General features: G+C 42.5%; 1 protein-coding gene across 2 annotated transcripts in view; it reads right to left on the reverse strand.

Moving 5' to 3' along the window:
• Positions 1-18,950, reverse strand: part of WNT11 (Wnt family member 11) — a 67,360-nt gene extending 48,410 nt beyond the window's left edge. Inside the window, exons 1-2 of one of the 2 annotated variants that reach the window (XM_044285634.1) lie at positions 18,697-18,950; positions 5,268-5,450 (exon numbers count right to left, since the gene is read on the reverse strand). In XM_044285634.1, coding sequence (XP_044141569.1) covers positions 5,268-5,344 — 77 coding nt within the window. In that variant the 5' untranslated portion in view covers positions 5,345-5,450; positions 18,697-18,950. Of the gene's footprint in view, positions 1-5,267; positions 5,451-18,582 lie in introns of both variants that reach the window. The other variant, XM_044285635.1, reaches the window with a different exon arrangement.
• Positions 18,951-19,172: the final 222 nt, after the last annotated feature.

Raw genomic sequence — 19,172 nt, forward strand, 5'->3', positions numbered from 1 at the left:
TGTAGACATCTATGTGGAATCAGCTGACGACGGTGTAAAAGGAGTGCGCTTCTTCTTGGCGCTAACATTGACCTGTAAGGCTGAGTTCACACTTGAGTTATTTGGTCAGTTGTGGCCCCGTGACTGCCCAAATAAGTGAAGTGTGCAGTGATTCTAAGAGCGACGCCTGTCATCTGCATGTCATACGGACTCACAGTATTATTTCACTACTAAAGCAGACTCCCTATGCGTGTTACTGCAAGGCACAGTGTTCTACACCGCTATACAGGCACAGTGTTCTACACCGCTATACAGGCACAGTGTTCTACACCGCTATACAGGCACAGTGTTCTACACCGCTATACAGGCACAGTGTTCTACACCGCTATACAGCCTCTCTGCAGACAGGAAATAGCAATTTTTTTAACGCGATTCGCTGCAAATAAATTCATATTATTATTTTTTTTCGGCAAACCGGCCGCATCACATTTTTTACAAATTTGCTCATCTCTAATACTAAGCAATCCAGCTCTGCCTGGACACTGACTACCAAGAAGGAAGACGGCAGGTGAGATTTAGTAGATATTGGGATGCCCACTAGATAAATCCAGAAAGTCACTAGCGCAGTCATTAAATGTGAGTGAGGCAGGTACATTTTTTGGGAAAGAATTTACAGCAGAGGAGAAAAAGTTTGGGGGTTTGGATCTTGGGTTGGGTTTGGGATAGTAGGTGAACTAAGATTTAGTAGGCTATTGGGATGCCCATTGGCTATATCCATAAAGTTTTCAAAAACTGGAAGCGTGCCACCAGCGAAGTCAGTAAACGTGAGTACGAAGGAAACATTTCCAGCAGAAAACACAACGTTTTGGGGTTTGGATCTTGGATTGGGATGATGGGTGTCTTGAGATTTAGTAAGTATTGAGATGACCACTGGATATATCCATAAAAATCTTTCAAAAACTGGAAGCAGGTCTCCAGCACTAAAATAACCCTTCTTAGTGCCCCCGTAGATGACTCCATAGTACTCCTCTCCCCCCTTCCCCATAGTACCCACCATAATGTGTCCCAGTATAAAATGCTACTGTACAGAGCCCCCCATATAAAACACCCCTTCTTTGTGGCCTCAGTAGATGCCCCTATAGTGCCCACCAATAATGTGCCAGTAATAAGTGCCCTCAATAACGTGCCACTGCCAGTAACAAGAGCCCCCCATCACGTGCCAGTAACAAGAGCCCCCCAATGTGCCAGTAATAAGCCCCCTATCACGTACCAGTAATAAGCCCCCCATAACATGCCAGTAATAAGCACCCCCATCAAGTGCCCAGTAATAAGCCCCCCCTCACGTGCCAGTAATAAGCCCCCCATTACATGCCAGTAATAAGCCCCCCCATTACATGCCAGTAATAAGCCCCCCATTACGTGCCAGTATTAAGCCCCCCATCATGTGCCAATATTAAGCCCCCCATGTTCCAGTATTAAGTCCTCCCATCATCATGTGCCAGTATTAAGTCCCCCCATCATCATGTGCCAGTATTAAGTCCCCCCCATCATCATGTGCCAGTATTAAGTCCCCCCATCATCATGTGCCAGTATTAAGTCACCCCCCGTCATCATCATGTGCCAGTATTAAGTCGTCGTCGTCCCCATCATCATCATGTGCCAGTATTAAGTCCCCCCATCATCATCATGTGCCAGTATTAAGTCGCCCCCCCATCATCATCATGTGCCAGTATTAAGTCACCCCCCCATCATCATCATGTGCCAGTATTAAGTCGTCGTCCCCATCATCATGTGCCAGTATTAAGTCGCCCCCCCATCATCATCATCATGTGCCAGTATTAAGTCATCTGCCCCCCATCATCATCATGTGCCAGTATAAGGTCGTCCCCCCATCATCATCATCATCATGTGCCAGTATTAAGTCACCCCCCATCATTATCATGTGCCAGTATTAAGTCCCCCCCATCATCATCATCATGTGCCAGTATTAAGTCGTCCCCCCATCATCATCATGTGCCAGTATTAAGTCCCCCCCCCCATCATCATCATGTGCCAGTATTAAGTCCCCCCCATCATCATCATGTGCCAGTATTAAGTCCCCCCCCCCCCCCATCATCATCTAAACGAGATTGAAGCGGGTACAGCAGATCTCTTCACAAATGGAGAGATCTGGTAGGGTCTTGTGTTACCCAAAAATATTCTGTTCTTACAAAAAATTCTCAAAGACTACATTCCTATAGAGGGTAATGCCAAGTACCCAAAAAGTGGGTGTAATTAAATCAAAATGGGCATGGCTTCAACAGTGACATCATATGATATCACCAACATACGATTATACAGTGGTCAAATTTTACTCACAATGAAGAAAAACTGCCCTATGGTGTGCTGAAGTAATAACACTCTAAAGGGCATAAATAATACCGTCATTGCTATGCAGAAATAATACAGCACTGAAATCATAAAAATTCATTATAATAATATACACAAATGCCATATGCTGTTCACATGCACACAGGCCGGGATCATGGATAAGGGAGGTAGGCAGGTGTCTAGGGCACAGTTCTCCACCACTATAGGGGCACTATTATGCCAGGCACCTATGTTGTATATACAGTCCTGATCAAAAGTTTAAGACCACTTAAATTTTTTTATTTTACATTGTTGGATCTTAACAAGGTTCCAAGTAGAGCTTCAACATGCAACAAGAAGAAATGAGAGGGAGACAAAACATTTTTTGAGCATTCAATTAATTGAAAATAACGATTAAACTGAAACAGGCTGTTTTTCAGCTGATCCAAATTTTAGGACCACATGCCTTTAAAAGGCCAAATCTGTGCAAAGATGTGGATTCATTGTCATTTTCTGTCAGGTAGTCACACGTTGTGATGGCAAAGGCAAAAAAACTCTCCCTTTTTGAAAGTGGTCGGGTTGTTGAACTGCATAAGCAGGGTGACTCACAGCGCGCCATCGCTGCTGAGGTGGGACGCAGTAAGACAGTCATTTGGAATTTCTTAAATGATCCTGAGGGTTATGGAACACAAAAGTCAAGTGGAAGACCCAAAAAATGTCATCAGCACTGAGCCGGAGGATCCAATTGGCTGTCCGTCAAGACACTGGACGATCCTCGACCCAAATTAAGGCCCTTACTGGTGCTGACTGCAGCCCCATAACCATCAGACGGCATCTGAGACTGAAGGGCTTCAAAACCAAAAAACGTCTTCAAAGACCGCGTCTCCTTGAACGCCACAGAACTGTTAGTTTGGACTTTGCAAGAGAGCACCAAACATGGGACATTCAAAGGTGGAAGAAAGTTTTATTCTCTGATGAGAAAAAAATTAACCTTGATGGTCCTGATGGTTTCCAACGTTACTGGCATGACAAGCAGATCCCACCTGAGATGTTTTCTACGCGCCACAGTGGAGGGGGCGCCATAATGGTCTGGGGTGCTTTTTCCTTCAGTGGAACAATGGAGCTTCAGGAAGTGCAGGGGCGTCAAACGGCCGCTGGCTATTTCCAGATGTCGCAGAGAGCATTCCTCATGACTGAGGGCCCTCGTCTGTGGGGTAACGACTGGATTTTTCAACAGGACAACGCTACAGTACACAATGCCCGCAGGACAAGGGACTTCTTCCAGGAGAATAACATTACTCTTTTGGCCCATCCTGCGTGTTCCCCTGATATAAATCCAATTGAGAACCTTTGGGGATGGATGGCAAGGGAAGTTTACAAAAATGGACAACAGTTCCAGACAGTAGATGGCCTTCGTGCGGCCGTCTTCACCACTTGGAGAAATGTTCCCACTCACCTCATGGAAACGCTTGCATCAAGCATGCCGAAACGAATTTTTGAAGTGATAAACAATAACGGCAGAGCTACTCATTACTGAGTTCATGTTTGGAAGTTGGATTTCTGTTTTGGGGGGGTTTAGTTTTTTTGGGGAGGTGTGGTCCTAAACTTTTGATCAGCTGAAAAACAACCTGTTTCAGTTTATTCGTTGTTTTCAATAAATTGAATGCTCAAAAAATGTTTTGTCTCACTCCCATTTCTTCTTGTTGCATGTTGAAGCTCTACTTGGAACCTTGTTAAGATCCAGCCATGCTAAATAGGATTCTTTGCCATTTTTCAAATGGTCTTAAAATTTTGATCAGGACTGTATATGTGTTTAGAACAACTGTGTTGGCACTACTATATGGAACCTACTAGTGTTTAAGCTTCAGTATTTTAATATACTACCATTACTTGGACATACCCATAAAGTAGGTGGTACAACCATGTGGATGTAATATGATTGGGAGGTGTGGCCAAGATAATAAAAGGACGGGTTTGTAGCTGAGAAATCTCAAGCACCAGGCGTTTCTGGGTTTCCAGAACTGAGGCTCTTGAACATCTTGACATCATTATTGTGGTTCCTGAAAAGGAAGTTACCTGCCTAGCCTGACCTATAAAGAAAAGGGTGTAGTTAGAAGGGGTGGGGGAAGGACTAAGGTACCCAAACCATGTCTGGTGGAGGTTGAGAAGGACTCAAGACCAGGTTAAAAAAAAACTTGTAGTTTTTAGGTTGTGTTTCAAGGTTTGGAGAGTTGAGGTTGAGTAAGGAAGGTAATTCCAAGAAAGACGTTAGAGAGAAAGCCCAGAGTGGTGGAAAGAAGATGGAATGGGTAGGGCAATCGTTGCGTGTAGGACGGACGTAGTAGGATAATTATATTGTCTATGTATTTGAAAGTCATTGACGTTATTTTTCCAAGAAATTATACATTCTTAGTTTGGAACTTGGGTTGTGCCTTAAGAGAGAAAGCAGCATGGTAAGCTGATTCTGAGTTGGAGATGTCTGGAGGTTTTCACAGTCTGGTTTGAAAGAGGAAAGTAAACCTGCCCCCAAGGAACCAAGTTTGAGAAGATGGAAAGATGTCATCAATGGAAACATTAAACTCTCTTGTTCATGCTCACTTTTCGATAGACAGCCAGGAACTTTAGACGGTACGGTCCAGAGAGTGGCCGCCAAGGGCAATATGAACATATAAAGGACACCAAAAACCAAATGAGTGGAGGATCTGGCAAAGAAGAATGGTAGAGATGAAGACGAAGACCAAGGACTGATCCTTAGGGTGCACCGAAAGATAAAGATTGAGGGTAAGCAGTTTTCTTTTGTATCCTTTGCCAAGAGAAAAATAATGCAGTATTTTATTCCACCTCCAGGTGTCACTATAACTAGTCAGTGACCAGACAGTAACAGAAGGACCCTGTCCACTGAATGATAACAGTATTGTCATGCATGGGGAGATACTCACAGCCATTTGATGCTCTGGCAAATCCTCGTATGAAGAATGAACGTTAATACGGTCCCAATAAAAAAATGAATCTTCATTTTGTAGAGTGAGAAAAAATCCAAAGCAGAAAAAAGGTCCAAGGTTGGTAAACTCCAAAAAATCAATGAGGTATCTCTGCTATGTCCTGGAAACCAAGGGAGGAACCTATGGAAGAGAGAAACATTTATAATAAATATATACGGGTCACTTACTGGCATGCAATATCAGAGGGTGTAATAAATATATAACAGGTTCCTTTAATAACAATCACATTAAGCACTTCTCCTCTGTGCCCGTAAAATCCCGCGCCTGCGCCGGTGCAGTGAGTGAAGCCAGCAGCAGGAGAGTGTCCTTCACTCACTGCGCCTGCGCCGAATACAAAACGGGACGGCGCAGGTGCGGGATTTTACGGACACAGAGGAGAACTAGGACGTCAATCAACTGGACTTGGCCGTGCCAAAGGGGGAGAAGACGGAGCCTCTAGGAGCTGCAGCAACGCCCCACTAGCTCATTAGCATATCATATAAGTCTTTATTTTGAGAGATCGACGGCATGCAGGGAGTTAAAAATCAGACAGTCATGTTCTGCTGCACATCGCTCATGTCTGCCAGATACATAGCGATTATTCTGATGACAGAAACCCTTTAAATGTAACAAAAAATGTAAACAATGTGTCATTTTCTGTTCCCTTTAAATCCTTTTTTTTCTTTTTATTGAACAATAATATTTCCATAGAAAATAAAACATTAAAATTATAATTTACATCCCCTCCCCCGACAACAAAGGACGGGACAGAAATAGTGAGAAGGTTGAGGCAGGGAAAATTAAAGATTCCATTCTCCCCTTACCTTAAACCATTTATCCTCAGAATTTCTTTGTTTGTATAAGACGTTTTCATACCTGTTCTCTTTAAATCCTATAAATGAAGTATAAGAATTCCTGTTTCCCTGTACCCCCCCCCCCCCCCCTATAGGACGGCGTATGGCTTGGATTACTTGCCGATTGCTCTCTACATCTGGTCGGCTTCGGATATCTGTTTATTTATGCTGCATATATTTCAGGGAAGCAGAAATCTAATGTAACACCTCGACCCTCATCAGACTGCACTGTCCATACAGTGGGGGTAAGGGGAGCGCCCCCTAACACGGCCTCTAATTATTGGGGGGGGGGGTATCTTCTTCACAGATGTGACACTTGTCTGATAAAATATATAGAAGGGTCTCAGGTGACAGCAATTTCTCTCCTCTCTTCGCCTCATTTACTCTGTTTCTCCGGAGTACAAACACAGGACAGATTCAGCCCCTCGTCTGGACCCCCTAATGGGGTCTACTCACCCACAGGCTTCAGGACGGGGAACATTATGGAGATAGATGAGGGATTAATCAGCAGCGGATTATACAGCTGTCTGGAGTGAGAGATACAAACTGGTGTCCAAGAAATAGATAGGAGGACAGACAGACAGATAGATAGATAGATGATTGATAGATATTAGATAGATATTAGATAGATAATGCGATAGATATTAGATAAATGATAGATAGATAATAGATAAATAATGAGATAGATAGATAATAGATAGATAGATAGATATAACATAGATAGATATTCGATAGATAATGCGATAGATAGATAGATAGATATTAGATAAATGATAGAATGGATGATAGATAGATAGACAGATAGATAATAGATAAATAATGAGATAGATAGATGATAGATAGATAATAGATAGATATAATATAGATAGATATTTGATAGATAATCCGATAGATATGGGATAGATAGATAATTAGATAGTAGATATATATATATAATAGATAGATGATTGATAGATATTAGATAATGCGATAGATAGATATTAGATGGATGATATATAGATAATAGATAAATAATGAGATAGATAGGTAGATGATAGATAGATAGATAAAGATACAGGAGTGGATTGGCCTATAGACCCTACAGGGACATGTCCTGCTGGGCCGATCCCTAGAAGGACCACCCAAGCCCTCCTCACGGCCGCAGCCAGGTAGATAATGATCTGCGTCTCTCCCACGTTCCTGGCCGGCAGCCGCAAGTCTCCTCCTGAAGTCAACTCTATCTCTATCCTCAGGACAGCGATACAGTTGAATACTGTGGCGCAGGTGGCGGCATGTTGCGCTGCGCTGTGGTATTTGGTTCAGCTGGGCGGTATATTGCTCTGCACTATGGTACTGCTGGTCCTGCCTACTTCTGTACGCCCGGCCTGTTGTCCCGCCACTTTCACGTTTTTTTCCGGGGCCACTTTCAGTTTCTATTCCGCCCCCGGAGAGACAGATCTTGGGTAGATTGTCTATGCTCCCTCCTCTGTCATCCATTGCTTTGCTCACATTGTTTGAATGTCTTTCCGTTTTCCTCATTTATCTTTCGCTCTTCGCGATCTATTCGTTTATTGTTAGATTTTTTTCCTAATGTCTTGAAACTATTTGCAATCAAAACCACAGGAAGTTTTCTTCTATTGTGGAGACTGAATTTTTTAAATTCTATTGTGCAATGTCCTGAGTGATAAGGGGGATAACTGATAACTCTGTGGCCGGAGGTTACCTGTGTTAACCCCTAAGTGTACTTGTATTACTGAGGTTTTCTAGAGGACCCCCCTCGACGGCTGGCTGTACCGGGTCCTGCAGCTCAGTCCTGTTCCAGTGATTGGCACTAAGCTGCCACCCCAGGCATGGCATGCGTACAGGTGGCGCTATGTCTGTGTCTCCTCTGCTCACTGTCGCCCCCCAGTGGACACTGCACGTTGTATGCTTAGTGGTACCTAAGTAACCAGACACCTATGGAAGTCTTCCTCTAACCCTGGATAGGTGTCTGTACCTGCCCACTGGTCCTAGACCGGACAGAGCAGCCGTCATATGGGACCGAAACATTACAATAAGCATCCCAACAGGCTTAGATACAGCATCCCAGCACACAGTATCACAATAGGCTTAGATACACCAGCTATGCATACAGTATCGAGCACAGAGGTTGCGATATGGAAGTCAGCAGACAGTATCACAGATGTGACCTGAGAGGCTTAGATACACCAGCTGTGCATGTAGGATCACATGATAGGCTTAGATACACCAGCTCTGCATATAGAATCACATTATAGCCTTAGATACACCAGCTCTGCATATAGAATCACATTATAGCCTTAGATACACCAGCTCTGCATGTAGTATCGCATGATAGGCTCAGATACAGTAGCTCTGCATATAGAATCACATTATAGCCTTAGATACATCAGCTCTGCATATAGTATCACATGAGAGGCTTAGATACACCAGTTCTACATGTAGAATCACACGAAAGCCTTAGATACACTAACTCTTCATGTAGTATCACATGATAGCCTTAGATACACCAGTTCTGCATATAGTATCACACATGATTGGCTTAGATACACCAGTTCTGGATACAGTATCACATGATAGGCTCAGATACAGCAGCTCTGCATATAGTATCACATGATAGGCTTAGATACACTAGTTCTGCATGTAGCATCACATGATAGGCTTAGATAAACCAGATCTTCTGCATGTAGTATCAAACGATAAGCTTAGATACACCAGCTCTGCCCATAGTATCACATGATAAGCTTAGATACACCAGCTCTGCCCGTAGTATCACATGATAAGCTTAGATACACCAGTTCTGCATGTAATATCACACGATAGGCTTAGATACACCAGTTCTGCATGTAGTATCACACGATATGCTTAGATACACCAGTTCTGCATGTAGTATCACATGATAGGCTTAGATACACCAGTTCTGCATGTAGTATCACACGAAAGCCACACCAACTCTGCATGTAGTATCACATGAGAGGCTTAGATACACCAACTCTGCATGTAGTATCACATGAGAGGCTAAGATACACCAACTCTGCATGTAGTATCACATGAGAGGCTTAGATACACCAGCTCTGTATGTAGTATCACATGAGAGGCTTAGATACACCAGTTCTGCATGTAGTATCACACAATATGCTTAGATACACCAGTCCTGCATGTAGTATCACACAATAGGCTTGGATACACCCGTTCTGCATGTAGTATCACACGATATGCTTAGATACACCAGTTCTGCATGTAGTATCACACGACAGGCTTAGATACACCAGTTCTGCATGTAGTATCACACGATAGGCTTAGATACACCAGTTCTGCATGTAGTATCACATGAGAGGCTTAGATACACCAGCTCTGCCCGTAGTATCACATGACAGGCTTAGATACAGCAGCTCTGCATGTAGTATCACACAAAAGTCACACCAACTCTGCATGTAGTATCACATGAGAGGCTTAGATACACCAGCTCTGTATGTAGTATTACATGAGAGGCTTAGATACACCAGCTCTGCATGTAGTATCACACGATAGGCTTAGATACACCAGTTCTGCATGTAGTATCACACGAAAGCTTTAGATACACCAACTCTGCATGAAATATCACATGAGAGGCTTGGATACACCAACTCTGCATGTAGTATCACATGAGAGGCTTAGATACACCAGCTCTGCATGTAGTATATTGCATATTGTAACACACATTACAGGCTTAGATACAGCAGCTCTGCCCGTAGTATCACATGACAGGCTTACACTGAACACATAATAGTGCCATACGGTACATCATTTTGGCGCACAGTTAGAAGGTCCGAGCACCAGGAAAATGAAGGCTCTGCAGAGAAGAATCTGGAGTAGATTTCACAGATTCTCAGGGGAAGGCCTCATGCACACGACCTTTGTGTGTTTTGCGGTCCACAAACTGCGTATCTGCAAAACACGGATAGCGTCCGCGTGCGTTCCGCAATTTACGGAACGGTACGGACAGCCATTAATATAACTGCCTATTCTTGTCCGCAAAACGGACAAGAATAGGACAGGTTATATTTTTTTTTGCGGACCACAGAATGGAGCAACGGATGCGGACAGCATCCAAGCCGCGAAACCTGCAGCTCGGATGCGGACCAAAACAACGGCGGTGTGCATGAGGCCGTGTTTCTGGCGGCACCAGGTCTGTCCTCCAGCCGGAGCCCATGTGATATCTGGTTCATGTCTGGACAACCTGACTTAGTTTACGCCATCTATGGCCACGCCCCCTTCTGACTAAGTCACACCCACTGCCCGCTAAGTCACGATCATTTATGCTATGTTAATATCCCTGTGGATGATTTGTCAGCCTTCAGCTGTCGCAAAACTACAACTCCCATCATATCCTAAAAGCTGTACACTGTATTTTTGCAACTGGTTTGTGTGTGTGTGGAGGGAAGACCCGCAATCACTGCCTGTAGCGCTGACCCTCCGGGCTGTTTGTTCAGCCCTTGTATCTATAGGTGCTAATAAACCGTCCCATCATGAGGCCTCCGGCGGATTTTACGTCTCCTACTGTGCCTTTAAGAAAAGATTTAAGGTGGATCCCAACAAATTACCTACCTCCATTATAAAGAAGAGTCAGATGTCTTCTCTGTCCACCTACTCCCCCCAACATCCCCACTAAATATACGGCGCCCCTTCATTTAAACTGTACCGTACAGCGCCACGCGTGTAAATACCGCCATACAGTGCATACATGGAGCAAATGATACCTCCGTACATAAATCAGCCCTATACGATGTCTAAATAATACCGCTATACAATTCATTTTAAAATTTGTGGCTTGTGCCAGGCCGATGTTGGCGCCCCCTTTAGGAGCAGTGGCAGAAGTGCCCAGTGCTACAGAGCTGCATTCACAATTCTGCTTCCTGATATTGGAAAAATACGATAGTTTCGTTATAGGATAAAACTAATATTTTTGATCAATATTTATTACATGAAGTCACTGGGAGGAGGCAGAGGAAGACAAGGCTTAGCTATTCCTATCCACAGATGAGTTTGCCAGACATAGCAGAGCTGTGTTTGTCAGATACAGTGGAGTTGAATTTGTCAGGATAAAGTAGAAATAAATTGTGCTGTTTTATAAAAAAGAAAAAAAAAAAAAAAAAGAATTTTTGTGAGATGCCGCAGTAGCCGACTGGTCAGAATTAGCAGAGCTGAGTGCATATGATGCATTCAAGTCGATTTAGCAGAGCTCAATTTGTCAAGCACTGCGGAATATGGTGGCGCTATATAAATAATATTTTTTTATTATTTTATTATTGAAGTCAGCAGTGCCCATTTGGTCAGAAGCACGAGAACTTTTTGCTGATTGACGTTAAAAGCAGAGCCGAGCTTGTCAGGAGCAGCAGAGCTCAGTTTGCTGCAGAGCCGGGTTTTTCAGATGTAGTGGTATTAATTTGGTCAGGATTAGGAGGGTTGTACGCGTGAGTTATAACAAAGCTGAGTTTGCCATGTAGAAAGGCAGTCAAGTAACCGGTGTAAGTAGCAAAGCTGGGCAGCAGGGTTGAGTTTGTCAGTTGCACACAGACCGTATTTTGCATCAGTGTCTGATCTGCATTTTGCGCGGATCACATGCCGACCCATTCCTTTCTATGGGTCCGCATAAAAGAAATGGACAGAACACGGATGTCATGTGTGCTGGTCCGTATCGAGGAGGGAATCGCCATTTCTATTGATGGGAGAGAGGAAAATGCAGAAAGCCCACGGAAGGTATCCGTATTTTACGGAGCTGTGGATTGCGAACTGAAATACAAACAAGCAATGCGATTCAGATGCAGCAGAGCTGATACGGTGCTTTGTTTGTTGTACATTTACATGAGGCTGCAGATAAACCTAAAAAAATTCTAAACTGACCGTGTTACTACCGTGCGCTGGTAATTATGAGACTCGACTCTGCTACATCGATATCTACAAAACATAGCTGTAAACAGACCTAGCAATGCTTAACTTCACACTTCTCAGGTTACATATATCACACTTTGCTACATCTGTAAATGGATACTTTTGAATTAAAAAATATTTAGTTTCTGTCTTGTTTCTTAAAGTGGACCATCAGTATTTCATCCATACCAGTTACAGACGCAGGAGAGCTGTGTTTGTCGCTTGCTATAACGCATAGGATGATGTGTTCTTTGTGGTTGTAGTCAGTACTACTGTTAAAGCCTATAGTGAGCCTATCCCTGAGCACAAATGAAAATGAATAACAAATTCACCTCTGCTACATCTGCATATAGCCCTATTCACACTTAATCCCATCACATAGTTACAACAGTAAAAAAAAAAATTACAAGAAAACAAAAAACAAAGCTGATCAAACATTTCAAGACCAGGCGACTTCTCGGGATGGCAGATCAAGGCCTCCTGCACACGAGCGCGTCTGTATTCAGTCCGCAAGCCACGCATCCGCAAAATACTGACACCTTCCACGTGTAAGCCGCATTTTTTGCTCCCATTTTTTTTACTGCCATTTTTCGCTCCAGGCGTTATATGGAAGCCTAAGGGAATTATTAAATGCAACTGTGCTTTTTGCATTTTTTTTAAGCCATTGATTTTTATTTTTTTTTATCTTTTTTGCGTTACATTTTTTAACAACATTTTTTTCCCATCACTTTTTTGTATACTGCTCTCTGGAGGGACATACCGCACATTCCTATATAAAACGCAAGACATGCAAAAAAAAAAAAATGATAAAATAAAAAAAAACTCTGCACAAATAAAATTTTTGAGCAATAAAAGCCAAAAATTAAAAAATAAACACCTATAAATATGCTAGAAAAATTTCTGCACAAGTCTGGCGTTCCCAGACATGTTGTGTGGCAGCAGCATTATGGGCTGGGGGTCCCGAAGTCCCCTGTTTGAATGAAGTAGTAGGACGCATGTTGGTCCACATTTAATTCTATGGAAGTGACGGGATAGCGGCCTGCGGACCCCCATTCTTGGGATCACAAGGGGCCCCATGGAAGGGGATAAATGCTGTTGGTCATTTCTAACAGCAGGCGGACATTGTATCTCACTTGTGTCGACTGAGTGTCCACTCACATCTCCACATACAGCCTCCACTCTGTGGACTACTGCGGCCTCAAAGGATAGATAGATAGATAGATAGATAGATAATAGATAGATAGATAGATAGATAGATAATAGATAGATAATAGATAGATATAGATAGATGATAGATAGATAGATAGATAGACAGATAGATAGATAATAGATAGATAATAGATAGATAGATGATAGATAGATAGATAGATAGATAGATAGATAGATAGATAGATAGATAGATATGAAATTAATAGATAATAGATAGATAGATAATAGATAGATAGAGAGATAGACATGAGATAGATAGATAGATAGATAGATAGATAGATAGATAATAGATAGATAGATAGATAGATAGATAGATGATAGATAGATAGATATGAGATTAATAGATAATAGAGAGATAGATAATAGATAGATAGAGAGATAGACATGAGATAGATAGATGATAGATAGATAGATAATATATAGATAGATGATAGATAGATAGATAGATATTAGATAGATAGATAATAGATAGATAATAGATAGATAATAGATAGATAATAGAGAGATAGATAGATAATAGATAGATAGATAATAGATAGATAGATAGATAGATAGATAATAGATAGATAGAGAGATAGATAGATAGATAGATAGATAATAGATAGATAGATGATAGATAGATAGATAGATAGATAGATAGATAGATAGATAGATAGATATGAGATAGATAGATATTAGATAGATGATAGATAGATAGATATTAGATAGATAGATAATAGATAATAGATAGATAGAGATAGATAATAGATAGATAGATCTGAGACCACCACAGGAGCTGGCGCACACACTTTTACTAAGCTAGAACACTAGAAATGTGTGTAGTAACCAGTAAAGGGGTAGGCTCACCCATCTCGCACTTACTGGGATATGCCGCGAATGTCTGATGGGTGCAGGTCCCACCTATCTCTAGAATGGGGTCCTCAAAGCGAGGATTCAGAGCACCTGACATGCACAGCCTGCTCTCTATTATAGGAGCTCCAAAAAGAGCCAAGTAGGAGTACTCGGGTACTTTCCCCCCCTCTCATAGAACAGATGCCCCTCATTCACTTTGGGGGACTCATAATAGAGATTGCTGGGACCTGCATCTATCAGACATTGGGGGCAAATCAGAGCGACAGGTCAGCAATATGTGAGATAGCTATACTACAATGATAGATAATAGATAGCGCTGCAGTGACTTGGGACAAAGACCTAACTTCCTTTTGGAAAAGTCTCTGGTTTGGTTTACATGAGTTAAGTTATATACACAGCTCAGCAGACAGTATCACACAGGATAGGATTAGATACACAGCTCAGCAGACAGTATCACACAGGATAGGATTAGATACACAGCTCAGCAGACAGTATCACACAGGATAGGATTAGATACACAGCTCAGCAGACAGTATCACACAGGATAGGATTAGATACACAGCTCAGCAGACAGTATCACACATGATAGGATTAGATACACAGCTCAGCAGACAGTATCACACAGGATAGGATTAGATACACAGCTCAGCAGACAGTATCACACAGGAGAGGATTAGATACACAGCTCAGCAGACGGTATCACACAGGGTAGGATTAGATACACAGCTCAGCAGACAGTATCACACAGGATAGGATTAGATACACAGCTCAGCAGACAGTATCACACAGGATAGGATTAGATACACAGCTCAGCAGACGGTATCACACAGGATAGGATTAGATACACAGCTCAGCAGACGGTATCACACAGGGTAGGATTAGATACACAGCTCAGCAGGCAGTATCACACAGGATAGGATTAGATACACAGCTCAGCAGACAGTATCACACAGGATAGGATTAGATACACAGCTCAGCAGACAGTATCACACAGGATAGGATTAGATACACAGCTCAGCAGACAGTATCACACAGGGTAGGATTAGATACACAGCTCAGCAGACAGTATCACACAGGATAGGATTAGATACACGGCTCAGCAGACTGTATCACACATGATAGGATTAGATACACAGCTCAGCAGACAGTATCACACAGGATAGGATTAGATACACAGCTCAGCAGACAGTATCACACAGGATAGGATTAGATACACAGCTCAGCAGACAGTATCACACAGGATAGGATTAGATACACGGCTCAGCAGACAGTATCACACAGGATAGGATTAGATACACAGCTCAGCAGACGGTATCACACAGGGTAGGATTAGATACACGGCTCAGCAGACAGTATCACACAGGATAGGATTAGATACACAGCTCAGCAGACAGTATCACACAGGATAAGCTTAGATATTTGGAAAGAATTTTCTCTATCATTGGTCGCCGCTCTCCCCTGGGTCACCTAGTATTTCCGGAGACTTGTCCTGTACTGTGACTGTGCCCCCCCCACCCCTCCAGCTCTCGCACTTGTCAGGCGGCTGAAACGTCTCACACAGACTTTCATTTGGCGACATTTATTTTCAATTACAAAATTAGAGACCAGGGGCGACCTCCCCCAACCCCCCCCCCGCACGGGACTCATGATGAACGCTTCACATGGTTGTAGAGATTAAAATAGATCCGTCTCACCCCAGGTAATCCCCCCACCTTCATGAGACCCTCCTTCATACCGAGGCCACAATGTCACCACTATGCTCCGCAGGCTGCAACCTGCTCTTCACTGCAGACCTGTGAGATGAAAATTACTGTGTGTCCCCCTTTAAGAAGAGGACTGCGAGATTGGGTACACACATCAACTCAGCGGACTGTATCATACAACATAAGATTAGATACACAGCTCAGCAGACAGTATCACACAGGATAGGATTAGATACACAGCTCAGCAGACAGTATCACACATGATAGGATTAGATACACAGCTCAGCAGACGGTATCACACAGGATAGGATTAGATACACGGCTCAGCAGACAGTATCACACAGGATAGGATTAGATACACAGCTCAGCAGACTGTATCACACAGGATAGGATTAGATACACAGCTCAGCAGACAGTATCACACAGGATAGGATGAGATACACAGCTCAGCAGACAGTATCACACAGGATAGGATTAGATACACGGCTCAGCAGACAGTATCACACAGGATAGGATTAGATACACAGTTCAGTAGACAGTATCACACAGGATAGGATTAGATACACAGTTCAGCAGGCAGTATCACACAGGGTAGGATTAGATACACAGCCCAGCAGACAGTATCACACAGGAGAGGATTAGATACACAGCTTAGCAGACAGTATCACACAGGATAGGATTAGATACACAGCTCAGCAGACAGTATCACACAGGATAGGATTAGATACACAGCTCAGCAGACAGTATCACACAGGATAGGATTAGATACACATCTCAGCAGACAGTATCACACAGGATAGGATTAGATACACAGCTCAGCAGACAGTATCACACAGGATAGGATTAGATACACAGCTCAGCAGACAGTATCACACAGGATAGGATTAGATGCACAGCTCAGCAGACAGTATCACACAGGATAGGATTAGATACACAGCTCAGCAGACAGTATCACACAGGATAGGATTAGATACACAGCTCAGCAGACAGTATCACACAGGATAGGATTAGATACACAGCTTAGCAGACAGTATCACACAGGATAGATTTAGATACATCAGGAGTTCACTTAAATACAACAGATAAATAAACTGTATCTCACAGAATAAGTTTGGATACAAAGTCTTATCAGCCAGTGTCACTCACCATAGGCTTAGATACATTGATACACTGTCTCCTCATGACAGTATGGCACATGGTAGGCTTAGATACAGGATGCCACCTTACAGTATCACACCTGATGGGGGTCACCTCAGTACCTATGTATAAGGCAGGAGGACCCGCTCCCTTCCTGCAGTATATGGGAGACTCATAACCCCCATCATTCCACGGCCCATGCCGTAGACACGTACAATGGTGATTCATGGAGATTGTCCATCATTTGGGGGGTCTCTGCTGATTCCCACACTCTGTCCCCAGGTCCCCGGGCTGCGCCCCTCCTGTAATCATTACCCTGCATTGTCCTCCGGGTATTGTCCCATTATCTCTATTCTCTTTTACTGGTCTTCTTCATCTACAACCCCCTCTGTGTTCTCCTCAGCCATCACTCCCACCCCGAGGCACCGGCATTGTTCTATCTGTCTATATATCTATCATCTATATCTATTATCTATATGTCTATCATCTATATCTATTATCTATATATCTATCATCTATATCTATTATCTATATATCTATCATCTATATCTATTATCTATCTATTATCTATATATCTATCATCTATATCTATTATCTATTATCTATCATCTATATCTATTATCTATATATCTATCTATTATCTATCTATCTAATATCTCATATCTATCTATATCTATCATCTATCTATTTTCTATCTATAACTATCTATCCAGGTCTAGCTTGAGTCATGCAGCCTAGATTGTATTTTCTTACACCACTATTTACCAATCTCATATCTATTATCTACGCACAATTTAATTTAATAAAAATTCAGCAGCGCTCCAAACATGTGAAAATGAGATGGAAACAGATATTTATATAATTATTTATCATCTATTTGTATCAGTATATCTAGATATCTACTGTATCTCATTACTTATTAGCTGTCTGTCTAGATTCATCCGCCCTGCACTGTCCTGTCACTTACAAACACTATTTACCAATCTCATATCTATTCAACTCATGTACATATTAGAAGAAGCATTAAAATGTAAGGTTTAGAGATAGATAGATAATATATTGATAGATAGATATTAGACATTAGATATATAATAGATAGATATGAGATAGATAGATAGATAATAGATAGATGATAGATAGATAGATAGATAGATAGATAGATAGATAGATATGAGATGGATAGATAGATAATAGATAGATAGATAATAGATAGATGATAGATAGATAGATATGAGATAGATAGATAGATAGATAGATAGATAGATATGAGATAGATAATAGATAATAGATAGATGATAGATAGATAGATATGAGATAGATAGATAGATAGATAATAGATAGATAGATAGATAATAGATAGATAGAGAGATAATAGATAGATAATAGATAGATAGATAATAGATAGATAGATAGATAATAGATAGATAATAGATAGATAGATAGATAGATATGAGATAGATAGATAGATAGATAGATAGATAGATAGATAGATAGATAGATAATAGATAGATAGATAGGAGATAGATAGATAGATAGATGCAGCCTGTGTCTTCTGGCAGGGACCATACAGTCCAGGAGGCGCAGTCCCTCGTCCCTCCTCAGGCTCCTCACCTCTTCTGGTGACACCAATATTCCCAGGTCCCAACAATCACATCTCTTCACAAAAAGTTCCCAAAACTTCTGCACAAGTGAAGCAGAGAGGAGCGCCGCGGCGGAGGAACTCACCATGGTGTCTGCAGCCCCAGCCGGGTCCTGTGCAGTGAAGGTGGTGACTCCTCTGTGAGGGGAAGGATCCTTCCAGGCTGCAGATAAACCCAAACTTCCCACAGCCTCCCGTAAGTCCCAGAGAGCAGAGCAGGCAGGGTGCAGCTCCAGAGCCGGGGCAGCAGTCAGCAGCACTGTGCGCAGGAGGACGCTGCTGCCAGCTACAGGCCAGTCTGCGGCGGCTCAGGCTGCCGACCTCTTATATGCTCCGCCATTGGCTTTGATCACAGGATGATGTCAGGCGGCATTACCATAACAAAGGCCCCGGATCTGCGGCTACAAATGGCTGTTTGATGTATTCAGTGAATGTGCAGATTCCTCAGCACCAGGAGAGGGGAGATGCGATGTGCTGCAGGGTGGGGGGCTTCTGTATCCATCTATAGGGAGCAGGGCCCCTCAGAGCAGCTTACCTGACACCAGGGGCCCCCACAGTGCAA

Source organism: Bufo gargarizans, chromosome 3 (genome assembly GCF_014858855.1).
Source record: "Bufo gargarizans isolate SCDJY-AF-19 chromosome 3, ASM1485885v1, whole genome shotgun sequence".
In the NCBI taxonomy this organism is placed as follows: domain Eukaryota; kingdom Metazoa; phylum Chordata; class Amphibia; order Anura; family Bufonidae; genus Bufo; species Bufo gargarizans.